We start from the raw sequence: 14566 nt of genomic DNA, 5'->3' as shown, positions 1-14566 counted from the left end.
AACAGCAGCACGTGTGAAATTTCTATTTTTTCAAGCTATTACCAGGAGCGATCTCATTTTCGACATGAGCTGAGCAATGAGAGGTGACAACTGGAAAGCAATTTCTAAACGCAGACGGGGAAGCTTCCTGTGACTTCATGCAGGACTTCCTCCTGGCGACAGATGATGTGAGGGGAGAACGAAAGAGAAGAGAGTTTATCTGTCACTCTCGTCATAGCAGCAGCTCCACAGGTACGAGTGGAATTCACCAAATCTCCCCGAACAGCAGGCGTCTGCCGGCAGTCAGAATTATTTGGGAGAGTTAAAGTGAGTTCGACGGTGAGACTTCTACCAGGTTCCCTCTCTCTCCAGTTGTTCTGAAATAATCCGAACACCACGCTCGACTGCACGGACGACATTTGGTTTCCATCCAGGAGCAAAAAATAATTCCTCGTGGATGAGTTGCCACTGCTGTGTGTTGGTGAGGGAGGAAGCGACGCATGGGGGGGGAAATGTACGGACTTCCTTATCCATAACAGCTCCACTTCCTTTCTGAACATGTGTCTGTTTCTATGGTTCTAAATGTATTCAATAAATAATGTCAGAAATCTCTGTCTGTAAGTGACACGCATATCTAAAGAAACGTTCTTCTTATCGGCTTCCCTTCGACAGGGAGTACTTGGAGGAAGGTCACACACAATGATAAAGGCATAATTTTTTATAAAAAGGAAAAAGCATGAATTTTTCATTCTGCAATATTTCATCAGACCAATATTTGTTGAACAAGGAGCTAAACATGCGCCGTACTTTGCAGGTTTTTTTTCTTCAAATATGGTAATTGAATATTTTATATGTTTTGAATATACAGAATGAATGAACAATGCTAAAAAGAGCAGCTTTATTATCCATTCCATATTATACTTGTTTTCATCTTTTCTGATCCACCTCCGGGACTCTGAGTTCCAAGGTCCCAGCGTTGATCCACTCAATGTTTTGTGATGGCCTTTGCAGCGTGGTACTACATCATAAAACTTTTTGTACCAAGGGCATTTTATCATGAATCTTATAGAAATTGTTCCTGAGATGAGAGGCTTTGAATGTTCAGGTGGATACAAACACTTTGCTCCCCTGCAGGGTCGAGCCTTCAATCTCTTTATCCCACGATTTCACACTCCAGAGATAAAAAGGCTCAGACTACAGTTCGACTAATTCCAAAACCTGCTCATTTTTAAATTAAAAAGAAAGAAATGAAACAGAGTCTTCAGGCTACATTTTTCACTTTTTGAGGGTGAGTGATCTTTTCTTTGAAAATATTGCTGCAGTGGAACTTTATTAAACACATTTTTTTGGGGTAAAAGCACAGAAATAAAAGCAAGTTTTCAACTTACCTTGACCAGAAAGAAGGAGACGCCGTAGGTCCGCAGAGATCGAGCCAGTTTGACATATTTCACTTTGGCTTCGATCTCTGTCATTTCTCCACAGTCTTTATGGTCCTGCGGGTTAAATCACACAAACATTACACATCTGAACAACCGGTGCACAATCATGGCACCGGTTAAAAACAAATCAACAAGAGAGGATTGTGACCAGACCTGGAATATGGTCTTCTCAGATCCTCTCTGCTTGATGTATTCTTTGGGTAGAAACTCCTTCAGACTATAGGAGAGAAAAACAAACACAGGAGAAGATGAAATTCATATCAAAGAGTCTTTGAATTTTAAAACTCTAACATTAAAACTCAAATCAAAAGGATTAATAACTCCCAAGGATTGTTTTAACTCCCAATGCTGGATTTGAAAAATGACCACACATGTTTCTGCTGATAGTGACAAGAAGAAGAACTTTAAGTCATTGTTACTCCAATCAATTTTTTTTTACAGAATATTACTGTGCAGACACTTACTCTAAGAAACCAGGTTTGTGTTTGTGCTCCATGTGAGGTCCAAACTGGATCTGAGCCTGAATCCCTCCAAACTCACAGGCCTTCTCGAACGATACAGGGTGAGAACCGTTCAGGATGTCGTCCCGAGCCTGAAAAACAAAACATACTTTCCTTCATTAGGTACAAGTAGAAGTAATTGCATTAAGGACATATACACATTAGGGTTTCAGGTCAGTATCAGTCATTAAATTCCATTTTCACAACTTTCTTTATTTATCCAATAGTCATAAGTCAGTGCACATTTTGGTTGCTACTCGTCACTATTCTGTGATGGGGAAGAAACAGGTGGTACAGTGTATATCCTGCTTCATGGTTCCATTCTCTTCTGTGTATATCTGAATGGTTGGAGCGATGGTGTGCTGTCATCTCATTCTCACTTTTATACAGTATGATAAGACACTTTTTGAGTTTAATAACTAGTCAGAGACATGGCTGAGTATTTGCATCTTAACAGTGCACTACACATAGTTTGACATATTCATAAATCTAAGGCACAAAATGAGGAAGGAAGAGTCATTTTAAGGTCATTGAGGTAATTTATCCATGAAGTATTTCAAGGTCATTTTGAGGACCAATAAGGAAGGAGTAAGAAATTAATGTCCATTTGGCTTGAGGCAAAACAACTTCACCCAGTGCTTTTGTTCTTTAGACAGACATGTTCCTGCTTCAGCAGTCATTGATTCAAGTGATCGATCATGAGACATGAAAACAGGGTCAGACCTGTACGTAAAGCAGGTTGAGTTGGACCGGGTCCCTGGAGTCCACATTCTGGTCCGAGTAGAAGAACTTGCGTCTGAGCAAGAGCGTCTCGTTCTCGTCCACGCCCTGCTCTCTGAATGTTCTGCTGTGGTCCAGCCAGTTCACTGCAAACACACAATCACGGGGATCAGATTATAATAATTATTATATTAACTTGTATACATAGCACCTTTCAAGGTACCCTAGGCTGCTTTACAAAAACAGAGCGGTAGTTAAGCAAAAATAGAAGACAGTTATTTCTTTTAAAAATGATTCATCTACAAAAAATTTTAAGTATTATAGTCCAATATGAGCAATTATAGCAGAGAACAAATACAAAAATAAGGTAATATGGATCTTAACAGGCTTAACAAATGCTTCAGTATAAGAATAAGTTAAGTGTTATTTTGTCTATATGTAGGAGCTTGGACATGTTTCTTGGACAGAATAAGTCAAAGCCTGTTTTGCTCCTCAGGGAAACTTCAAAATCTTCCAGGAGAAGTCTGCTGAAGGGACATTGACTTTTGGTCAACTATGATCAAATCTCCTTTTTACCTGGTTGAGTTTATCCAAACAAAAGTCACTAAGCTACAAAACCTCTCCATCACAATCATCAGGCCAAGTTGAGGCGGCCTGTACTTGTGCTCTATTATCACTGAAGTATGTAGTGTTGTGTGTAATATGTGCCTAATGAATTGAAATGTCAAACTGGTCGACTAAAGGAAACAATGCGTCTTGCTCTAGAATTCTGTTGTCGGTCTAAATTCAAGATGGGTATATGCAGAGTGGCAGTGGATGTGAGATGTGAGATAAACTGGAGAAGGAAGAATCCAACCTGAGGTCATAAGATCTCAATGTACCACTTCCAATTTCCAGCAAAAAATGGTAGATATAACAGTTAGCTGGTAAAATGATGATGACACAAACAAACAAAACAAACAAAAGCCTGCTTTGGCAAGTTTAGATCTTTGATTGTACACTATCAAGTCAAATATAATCCTACTGCACGTACAGTCATCGTCTGTGTGTAGTTTGGCTTTCAGCTTCTCCATCTTCCTTTCGTCTCGCAGCAGTGTCCTGTCTTTCTTCAGCGTGCCCATCCCGTCCTCCTTCTTCTCCTCCACCAACTCCTGGATCACAGAGTATTCCTCGTAGTTGGTGATGCCTGGAATCCAAAAATGCCTCTGTCAGTATCATGACAGCGCATGTTTAATCATATTTTATCATATTTTATTGGCGTCTTCGCATTTTATATTCACATCTGCAAGTCTGCAAAAAACTGTACACAAAGGGGATAATTGTCAACTTGATATATTTGCATTCTCTGATTATTTATTTATAGATTTTTAATAAGTGGAAATACTCTAATAATTCAATCAACTGTATAAACCAAATCTGGAGGGTAAAAAAAAACACAGTTGGAGATCGACTATGTACCTATTCTACTGCATATAGTCACAAGCAGCTCTCCCACTGTTTTGGAATCGTCCACCATGATGGTTTTAACGGCCCCGTCCAACATTTTGATTTTCTGGGGCCTCTGCTTCTTCTTATATTCGAGGATATCCTGCACAAAGACAACAGAAGTGAGGGAGGGGGGGAAAAAGAGTTAGTAAGAAAGGAATGCAGGAACAAAATGTCCCCAAAAAGAGGAGTGAGAGAAGCAGAGAGCAGCCATTGAGAAGATTGTCGAATGTATCCAGGTTACGTGCCTCAATAGGGAGAATATAGGCCAGAAAACCCAATTTAACGGCTGCCTATCACAGCCCGCCGCGGCCGTCCAATCACAACAATGAGGGAGAGATTTTGAGAGATCTGGTTCAGAGGGATTGGTCACAGTCACGGCTTCTACCTGGTTTGCCTTTGGTGGAGTTTTAAAGAGGAGAAACCATTGAGAGCTGCAAGACCGAAGCCAGAGCTGTGGTGAGACGGAGAGATACAGATACACAGGAGCCAGAGGGGGTCGGCCTTCAGAAGCAGGTATAGGATTAAAAATGGCTGGCTGAGAATCCACCACTGACCGGAGGACTTTAATTATAAAAACTATCCTTCACTTTTATTTCCTCGCTCTGCTCCGCTCTTGATATTGTCCATCATCTTTGTTCCCAGCCGTTTCCAGAACTGCTCCGTTTTAATTGACTTTGGTGGATTCATAAAGTGGTTTTAATTGATATAAATGGTTTTGATTTAATTTTCCCTCACTATAATAGACACTTTGTGAATAATAAGAACAGATCATTATCTAGTGTTTGACCTCAATCAGCAGTTTGTAATTAGAAAGTCTGGATTCAGGCATTACAGTTTAGAAAATAACTCAACATTAAAGAAAATGCACATGATCTGAGTGTAAATAATGTGTGTTTGTTTGTGTGGGGGTGTGCCTACGTGTCTGTGTCTGTTCAAGAGTGTACAATGATTTCCAGTGTGTGCTGTTGTGCTGTATGTCCAGGTCAGTGTTATTCACACATGTTTCTCCAGGGTTTCAATCACACACAGCTCCCAAGGTAACTGTGTGTGTGCGTGTGTGTTTTTGTATTATTCTTCTTCAAGGCGCTCATGTTAACCTCTGCCACCGCTCTGGGTAAACAATGGCTCCATGGCAACCATCATTCATAGGGTGTTTGAGCATGTGCGTTACACAGGTTGATGTATTTACCCCGTTGCGCAGCATGTAGTAGTCCAGTGTCCTTCCGGACTCCAGCCAGATTCCTTTCCTGGGGTCTTCATCAGACAGAAACAGACCGTAGTCTGAAGCTGGAGCAGAGAGGAGACATATCAGTATTTAAGATATTGTGCTGGTGAAAGTTATTCAATGTGTGAGGATCAGATGACAAAATATCCGTTCCAGAGGCTCTTCCAAACTTCTCAGTTTTTAGCTGCTCGAAAACTCCGTAAGAGAGTAGTGGCCAATATCCGTAGCAGAGCTGATCCCAGAACTGTCAAATGATATATCAAAAAGCAGCATGCGACTGGATTTGTTATGACCAACAACAACAACATATTTTGGTCTGCTGCTCAGGTCTCAGCCAGGAGAAGTCACGTCTCCATCTGCACATCTCCTGATCAGTCCCAGACCAAATGTTCTGTAAACTCTGGTCCACAAACAGGAGGCAGCTGCACTTAGATGTCATCCTATGGCTCCAACTCCAGCATCATGCCTCCCTGTTTCTTCTACAGTTTACACCCTGACCTGTCTTTCTTGTCCATTTTAATATCCGTCTCACCCTGTCCGGTCTGAGCCTCTTGGACTCTCTCTCTGATGATCCTGCAGGCATCGTAGACGGCTGTGCAGGGCTCAAACTGCATCGTTTTCACCACATTGCAGTGGCGAACGCAGATTTTTAGCGACAACACCACCATCCTGGCGGGTGTTGTGGGCGGGGGCGGGGGCTGCGGCTACACCTGCACAGAAAAAAGGAGAAGACGGAGGAGGTTGAGTTTGTTTCATTGCAAAAGTGAAGTATGGTCCAAAACGTGAGCACAGTGAAGAAACCGGACTTTGCTAAATAAGCCAGATGACGACACTGACAATAATCAGAAAACTAAATTTTACAACTATTCACAGTAGCATCACTGACATGCTTGATAAATGAGTAACTTGAATCGTTTGATTACCCCACCCAAAAAAAAGCTTTTCATTTACACTCGCACACCAACGCTTGAGAAAAATGCACTTCCCTGTCATTACCAATGTGAACGCGAAGAAAGCTTCATAAAACAAAAGAGCGGACAAGACCTGAATGACTTTTTTAAGTCAGCCCATCGGGGGGGGGGTAGTCTCTTTCGAGCATAGAAAATTAAGCTAAAGGAAAATGCACAGCAACTGGCAGAAAGGCAACTCTGCATCTTTTTTTACATGAAGCTATAGTTGAAACAAACATCAGACCTCTAATCTGTAACAACAACCTAAATGGGGAAGGCTCATTTGGAAAAACTTGAGACAATTAGCCTTTGCAAACATGCTTTGCAATCAGAGTGACCGGTTCAGTGATCACTAAATTATAATCCCCACATACACAACTTAACATTTTCAGCGTGGTTGACCTAAAAGCACGGTTCACATTCTCTTACCATATATACAGTTAATCAAACTATATCCTTATTAATACACTGGAAAAAAACCTGTTGAGCCCTGAATCTGCTTCCTCAACTGTTCATGGTTATGTAACACATGAATAAACAATAATCAACGCAGCTATAATACTTTAATAACAATGAATAAAATGACTATCTGAAAATAGTGACAGTTTGAAAAGCCAAACTAGTGGTGATGAAGGGACGGAGAATTATCAGAGGAGTCTCCTGCTGCCCTCCGTTTTATGGGGAGCTTCAGTTCATTGTTCAACTGTCCAGACCTTTATTAACTGTTTTTGTTCACTCTCACCCCTGTGGTGTCTTTTGTGGCCGGAGCTGGCAGCTGTTTCTCAGTGAAAAAGCTTTAAAACCCAGTTTAGCTGCTCAACACTTACAGCAGCAGATGTTTGAAACCAGCACGGGGCAACATGGACCAGATATTACATCTAATACAACCAGTGCAGCTCGTCCGTATTTTCATCTAGAAATTTAAAATAAGAAATGTAGACTGTGTCGGAATAAACACAGGTAAATGATAGTTCGACTTGCAAAATGTGATGCAACTATCATTCAGCCCAGACCCATTGGTTTAAAAAAGCAGTCTATATTAGAGTTTCTCTTTAATCAACAGGGAAACTAGACATTTGGAACATCGCTAGTTCAGAAACAATTTAAAACACTGCAGCGATTCACAGCGACTAAAAAACAGGAAAAAGAAGGAGAAGACCGCTCTGACCTCCCCAACAGAGCACCTCCTGTCTGGCACCAATGGAAACACAGAACTCCTCTATGCAAAGGGGGAGGTCAAAGTTCAGGGGTCCATGGCTGAAGTGCACAGGCGGCCCCTCATCTGCTCCGCTGGCTTCTGACCCTGACTCAGACATTCAGAATCTGGTTCCTATGTGAGATGTGTTCACATACAGGAGTGAAGGTGTTTGACTTGCACGCCAAGCTGGAACTCGGTGTGTTGAAGGGTGTTCCACAAAGTGGCCAAGATAATTTGGCATCCACCTCTACTCTGAAACACGCTTAAAAAAAAAACCCCATAAATAATCAGTCAGGCAGCCTTTCAAAGACGAATGTGAAGTAGATCAATACCATTTTTTTTCTGAGTATATTAAATACATCTCTGATCTTATTTTGAGTTTAATAACTGCCTCAATAAGTGAACTTCTCTTCATCGCAGCCTGAACATTACTCAGTTATTGCACCGTCTCAATCAGTGAAGCACTTCCACAAACCTCCTGCTGAGGCAGGGTCGGACCAAAGCCTAAACACTTCACTAACCACTGGCTGTAATTCCCACCATCAGATCCCAACACATCTTAAAGGGCTGGTGCCATCTTGCATCAGTTACAGTATGAGCAGTTATTCTTGTGATCAAGCACCGTGAAGCTTAAATTTCTCTGAAGGCAAAGTTCGGGTCTCCAAAAGGACAAACACGGCACACAAAACTTCCAATGACCCCCCCCCCCCCCCCCCCCCCCATAATAGCGACTTATCTAGTGACACAGGCTGAGGGTCATGTTCAAGTATATGAAATACTACAAATTCTGTGTTGTATGAATCCACAAAGCATATGCATCAGTTTCATAGTCTGGGTTATGGTTCTCCCACACCCACCCACATTATTATCTCTTAAATTTAAAGACAGATTCTTGCTTCTGAGTGAAGGTTGTGGTTTTAAACTCTTCATTTTGGACAGAGAATGACAAACACTGAACTGTTTTATGGTCTTGCTGGTGAACACAGAAAGCATGCAGCAGATAGTTATTTTATTTTAGGAGTTGGTAGAGACCACAAATACCAGTAAAAGACATTGAGCCAGGTGGTCCAAAATGTTAATGTTAGTCTGTAGTTGACTGTGGATGTTTAAGTTTACAAATCAACTTGAAGGAGATGATTTGTTGTGTTCGCTACTTCTTCTGCTGCTGCCCCCAAGGGGCCATAAACCTGAAGGGTTGAATTAGGGATGAGCGCAATTACTAAAGACAACATTTTGTTATCCTCATTAGTCAGCATGAGAAATGCAAGTCATTTATAAATCCAAGGCGGATGAATAATGTGTTTCCTCCTCACTGTGCTTACACAATGGACAACGATTCTATCAATATATAATGGACCTTTGTTTCATTAATATTGATGCAAATTATATTGCGATCATTTTTGTTTTCCCAGCCGTAGCCTCTGTTGTTTGTTCACCTCTATGAACAAATTGAGCAAAACCACTGTAAATAATGTGATATAAATCTTTTAGACTGTAATGGCTGCCGCAAGTCTGATTAATGATCAGACAATCAGCAGGAAGAAGTAAAGAGATAAGAGGAAGCAATGAGGAGAGAGCCAGATAAACTAATTATAATATGATGAATTGTTTATCAGTGGAACCACCGGCAGGCGCAGCTCGACCGCAGGACATGAACTGTGGAGAAAGCTAAAATATGGCTGAGTAACCGCAAACATAGAAATCACTCTTTATTGATTTAAACATAATGCTACATCACGGTTCACCATCTGTGATGTGACCAGCATCGCTGCAATCCACCACACCCCCGAGGTGCCTGTTCATTTCACTGTAATTGCGTCTGTAATGTGAAACCAGTTGGTCGTCACTCCAGTTTAATGAATTTCTGACTTGTTTTGTGAAACCACGTCCCTCCATCACATCCATGAGTCTCTCACTGGAAACCATAAGGATGTGATCAACAGGTTGTACAGATGACTGTGCAGCTCTAATGTCTGCATGCATCAGTGTGGGTGTGACTACAGACAAGTGCAGCAGAGCACATGTCTGACCACACCCATTAGAGTTACTGCAGGTTTAGAGGTCAAACTAACGGCGGTTAGACAGTTCTTTTTAACCTGGTGTAAAGTCTTTCTTCTCATTCTTCTTCTTCTTTTTTAAAACACTTATTGCTTGATTGATGGAATTAGCCAAAAGAAGAAAATGTTGATACATGCACAGATGTACGTAGCTTCAACAACAAGGGTACTCTAAATCAAAATCAATGACAACCTTGTTTGATGATGTTATGAAGCAGCATTGGATCATGGGAGTTGTGTTCACATATCATGTTCATGGATTAAATTTTACTTGCGTTATGCAGGAGAAGGCAATGGATAATTGTGATCCATTACAAATGATCAATACAAACTGTGGAAAGAAAAAACAGTCAACTGGCTAACTGGCTACCACATCGCCGTAAATCATTTGCCCAAAAGTTAAAGCAGAGACGGGAAACGCCAGTGATGACTCAATTAAAAAGGTCATCAAAATAAAGCGTCCTGTTACCTTGTATGAAATTTATTTTAATTTGAACATTGTTGGAAACATTTTTAATAATGCTAGTATACAAGTAAAGGAAATAAATAACAGTCTAGTCATTTTAGGCATTTTAATTAAGAATTGTTAAATATTATTACTTTATTATTACTTATTACAAAAATCTGTATCTGTATGTAAATATATCCCCTAAACTTTACAATTAGCACCACTTACGAGCCATTTAGCTTTTTTCTCTCAACTGTACCGACAACGCAGCAGAATAATAATTCAATATTCATACAGTCCATTACTAAAATCAAGAGGAGTTCATCATTATGCAGGTGTGCAAACTGAAGGCCAACCTTCACTATAAAAATCAATGAGCTCACATAAAACCTTGTTGTTATTGGCTATGTCACGCTCAGTCTGGATCAGTTATCTTTCCTTAGACCCCATTTAGCCTCTGAGACGTGAATCTTCCTTCACTGCACACAGAGTGAAAAAAAACATAAAACTAGTCATTTCAAACTTTTCTTAGGTAAATCTCTCCATCAGGACAAAGAAGAGATTTCATTAAAAGCTTAACAAGGTATCATATATTCCCCTTTTCTAATATGAGACGGACATCTCATCTGAGTGCTATCAAATCAAGTGAGCGGGTTCATATCTAGTGTCAGACGGAAAGACCGATGGGCAATTAAATACCTGACAAAACTACCTCTGCAGAGGTTCAATTCTTTTAAAATAGTTCTGGTGCCTAAAGAGTGCCATAGTGAAAAAGCATTAAACGATAGGCGACAATATATATATTTCTAATTGTTTTATTTCATCAAGATATTTGCACACTTTGATAAGAAAATCAAGAAAATAATTGAATCTGCCCAAAAATGTAATGAATTGGTCCTTGACCCATACCCCACCCCGCCAGCACATTTCAATAAAAGTAGTTTCTGTGGTTTTGTTTAATCCTGTTAACAGGTCAAAATTCTGGAATTGACGTTTTGTTAGCTCACGTCTACTCAGTTGAATTGAGATTAACAAGTTGATAAAAACCCAGACAGAGAGGAACGGGCAGTATTAGCCTCGTAAATAGCAATTCCAACTTGAGTTCCATGAGACAAAGAAAATCTGCATTTATTAGAATAAGCTGTGTGTCCTCCTCTACAGCAACCTGCTTCACCACTCTGGTCTTCATCTCCCTCCATGCTGGTTAATCCATCTGGATTCAGGCCCCGTGTGTTTGCCTGCATGCTTTATTTACCTGCCTGACTGCTTATGTGAGCGTACAAGTCAAACACCTGCTGCACCAGGATGTTGTCAGTCTGTGGCTTTATCTGTCTGATGAATCCCTTTCAGCTCTGCTCCACAATGCTCACTCCTGCCTCAAGAGGGAGAGAAGATATACATTCAGAGCCTCTGCCATTTGCAGTCATCATCCATTAGTTGTGTTTGAGCAGAATTAGAAAATTAAACAAATGTAAAACCATGAAGCAGAGGAAAATAGGCCAGTGGACTCACACGCTAAAGACACCGATCCATAAACACATGGACAAATAGCATGCAGAAAATGCGAGCAAAGAATATAGATCATTAACACACTGTACGTTCCCACACTGTCATACGTGAGCTACAAAGCATTCCTCCTCCTCCTGACTTTAAACCCAACTGCACCAGTCACACCTACACTCCTCTGATCTGCTGCACGCTCACATAACAAAGAGTAGTCCACAGTAGCACTCTCCTGCGAGCCAACACTTCTCATGTGGTTCACACCAACAGCAGCAGAAACTCAATCAGGGCTTAACCATAGTGGAGTAACCTTTGGTAAATTATGATTTTTTTTAATAAATTCATGGTTTCAAGAAATGTGTATGTAGTTGCACAAGGTTGATATTCATGGTGAGTGATATATCCTGACAACATCTCGATGGACTGTCAACAAATAGAATAGATATATGCCATGTGCCGACCTTGTCCTGAGTTTATCTGTAGCGCCCCCGGCAGGTCAAAGCTTCCATGTCGTCAGTGACACATCTCAATATCTACTGGAGGTATAGTCAATCAATAGCGAATTCACAAGTTAACGGTTACCAGAGGATGAATCGTGACAACTTTGGCGATCCCCTATACCTTTACTGTTATACCACCAGCTGGTTGACATTTAGGTTGCTATTGAAATATTTCAGCAGCTGTGGTTGGATTGCTCTGAAACCTGATGCACTTATTTATCATCCCCAGAGGATGAGTATGTCATAGCTTGAACCCCCTCATCCCCTTTGGAATAAGACCAATTACCAACCAAACTAAAAGCTTTTCCCACTGCCTCCACTTTGCTTGTGTAGCGTGTGTAGTGCTATTTAGCAAAGAGGCTAAAACAAGTATGTTTTACTACATTGGTGAACAACCATATGGTAGCATGAAGACATTAGCATTTAGCTCAAAGCACTAGCATATTCAAATATAACTCACAGAACTGCTAGCATAGCATCGGTATTATTTGTGTGTTTGTCTAACTAATGATTTAATGTAAAGATTTAACTCAAAATTTTGAACTTTTTTTTTTTTTAATTAAATATTTTTGTAAAATAAAATAACAATTCCTTTCATTTTCCAATTTTGGTTTCCCTAAAGAAAATGAATGGAACACAGGATACATGGACTTATAGCCCCACAGTTCAGACTGTGTCAAGTACATTGAAGAAAAAGCATTGTAGTGATCACAGAGAAAGTCAGCTGTATTGAAGCTGCTGAGCCCCAAAGGTCTTTTTAGCCTTGTATCATATTGACCCAGTATAAAAGCACACACCGAAGATCTACATCTACTTGCTTCTAAAGACACTGAGGAGTTGAGGTCACTGGGAAAGCCGATACTGTTCTTGTACTCGTCTTTCACAACAGAGTTGCCTGGAGCATAAGTGAGGCGGACCTGGATGTGTCATATTGGTGCAGGTCAGAGTCACTGAAGGAAAACTGCACCTGGATCCATCCACAGAAACATGAACGCTGCAGAACTGAGAGCGTCTATTTGTTTTCCCACCGCTGAGAGCCATGATGAGTAGATTCAACTTGGTCTGATATGCAGAGTTATCACAGAGACTTTGTGTGTTAAGCTTTGAAGTGTTTGATTCAGTAACTCTGAGACACAAGCTTTGACATAGATGCATAAAAACAGACATCACAGCAAAAGGGAAACGAGGCAGCGAACGCCAAAACGAGAGGAAAGCAGGTTACATTTTCCCTCATTGTACACACACAGGAGTCGATTTCATTTACAGAAAACTTCCAGCCTAAGAGTCAGACAAAAGCTCACCAGATAAAAAGGAAAATGAGAGCGAGCACTGGAACATGTAGCTTTTGTTCAATAGATCAATGAGGCGCAGTGGTGCCTTCTGGGAAACACCCGGCCCTATTACAGTAACATGTCCTCTAATCTAATAGCAGAACAGTTCACAAGTCGAACAGGTCATTCCCAGAGGGGATTCTGGAACTGGGAACATATTCAATATTTGGCCAGAGCATGTCGGCAGCCTAGTTTCAACCCCAGGGCCAAAGTGGGCTAGCACAGGGATGTGTAGGGTTCATCTGCTGATGAGTAGCATTAATTCAGCAGCTTGTTGCCTTCAGTTCAGAGATGTGTCAACCGTTCCTTCTGAAATAACCTCAGCAGTAAATAAACCAGATTGTACCACAGCTGCTTTTATATCCCTACAAACGTCTTGTAAACTAAACATTAAAAACTCCCTTTGTCCGTTCATCAGATAGAAATCCAAACCCATCATCATCCAGCAGACTAGTGTCACCAGGCAGAGCCACAACAAGACAGTGGGTGATGAGCTGAGTGATATCAATGTCTCCTCTAAGTGCATATGAGCCGGTCAGTGACATCCTGCTCCTGCTCATGATGTGGCTCAGACGTCACACAGGCTCATGTCCAATTAATTCCTTCCCTTCTAATAATGTCAATAAAAGCAGGCTGATTGAATGTGTAAACTTCTGAAATCTGTCAGAGGGACGACATTACACGGGTACATTTGGAAATGCATGTAAATGGGTTAATTCAAATATATGATTGAGTACCACATGACCTATGATGAATTTGTCTGTTCGTACCAGAGAAAACATGCTGATCATTACACAGTAGTTCCACCTTTATAGCCTTTTTCAATCTGCAAGAAACTAGATAAATGCTCATTGGAAGTGAGTGTGTCTAGGGGAGAGAATAATGTGTCCACCAGTCAGATTTTTTTTTTAATCCTTAAACCCAGAGTGGGGACTAGAATAAAACTATTCAAGGGTATGATGATGAACTACTGTTTTTTTTTTTTTACTGCAATTAGCACATCGCAGGAAATAAAACTGCACCTAAAAAAAGAAGAAAAATAGTTTAATTGCTCTTCACGTTCGCACAAGGTGGATGTGACGCATTCGAGACACTGTGCAAGAATACGCATGCACGCACACAGACGAACACCACTAATTCAAAAGACGGCATGAGAATAAAAGCCTGTTAATTGTCTACCCGGTTGGTTGTGTGAAATGACACATCTATTCACTACCTGTCTGTTCTT

General features: G+C 40.8%; 1 protein-coding gene across 1 annotated transcript in view; it reads right to left on the bottom strand.

The window, feature by feature from the left end:
• The window catches only part of tln2a (talin 2a), a 93295-nt gene that overhangs the window by 43552 nt on the left and 35177 nt on the right, over positions 1 to 14566 (bottom strand). Inside the window, exons 3-10 of the mRNA XM_053423093.1 lie at positions 5884 to 6061; positions 5316 to 5413; positions 4097 to 4226; positions 3672 to 3824; positions 2642 to 2784; positions 1883 to 2010; positions 1572 to 1635; positions 1368 to 1472 (exon numbers count right to left, since the gene is read on the bottom strand). Coding sequence (XP_053279068.1) covers positions 1368 to 1472; positions 1572 to 1635; positions 1883 to 2010; positions 2642 to 2784; positions 3672 to 3824; positions 4097 to 4226; positions 5316 to 5413; positions 5884 to 6019 — 957 coding nt within the window. The 5' untranslated portion in view covers positions 6020 to 6061. The remainder of the gene's footprint in view (positions 1 to 1367; positions 1473 to 1571; positions 1636 to 1882; positions 2011 to 2641; positions 2785 to 3671; positions 3825 to 4096; positions 4227 to 5315; positions 5414 to 5883; positions 6062 to 14566) is intronic.

This window comes from Pleuronectes platessa, chromosome 1 (assembly GCF_947347685.1).
Source record: "Pleuronectes platessa chromosome 1, fPlePla1.1, whole genome shotgun sequence".
Lineage (NCBI taxonomy): Eukaryota > Metazoa > Chordata > Actinopteri > Pleuronectiformes > Pleuronectidae > Pleuronectes > Pleuronectes platessa.
This window is presented reverse-complemented; position numbering and strand designations above follow the sequence as displayed.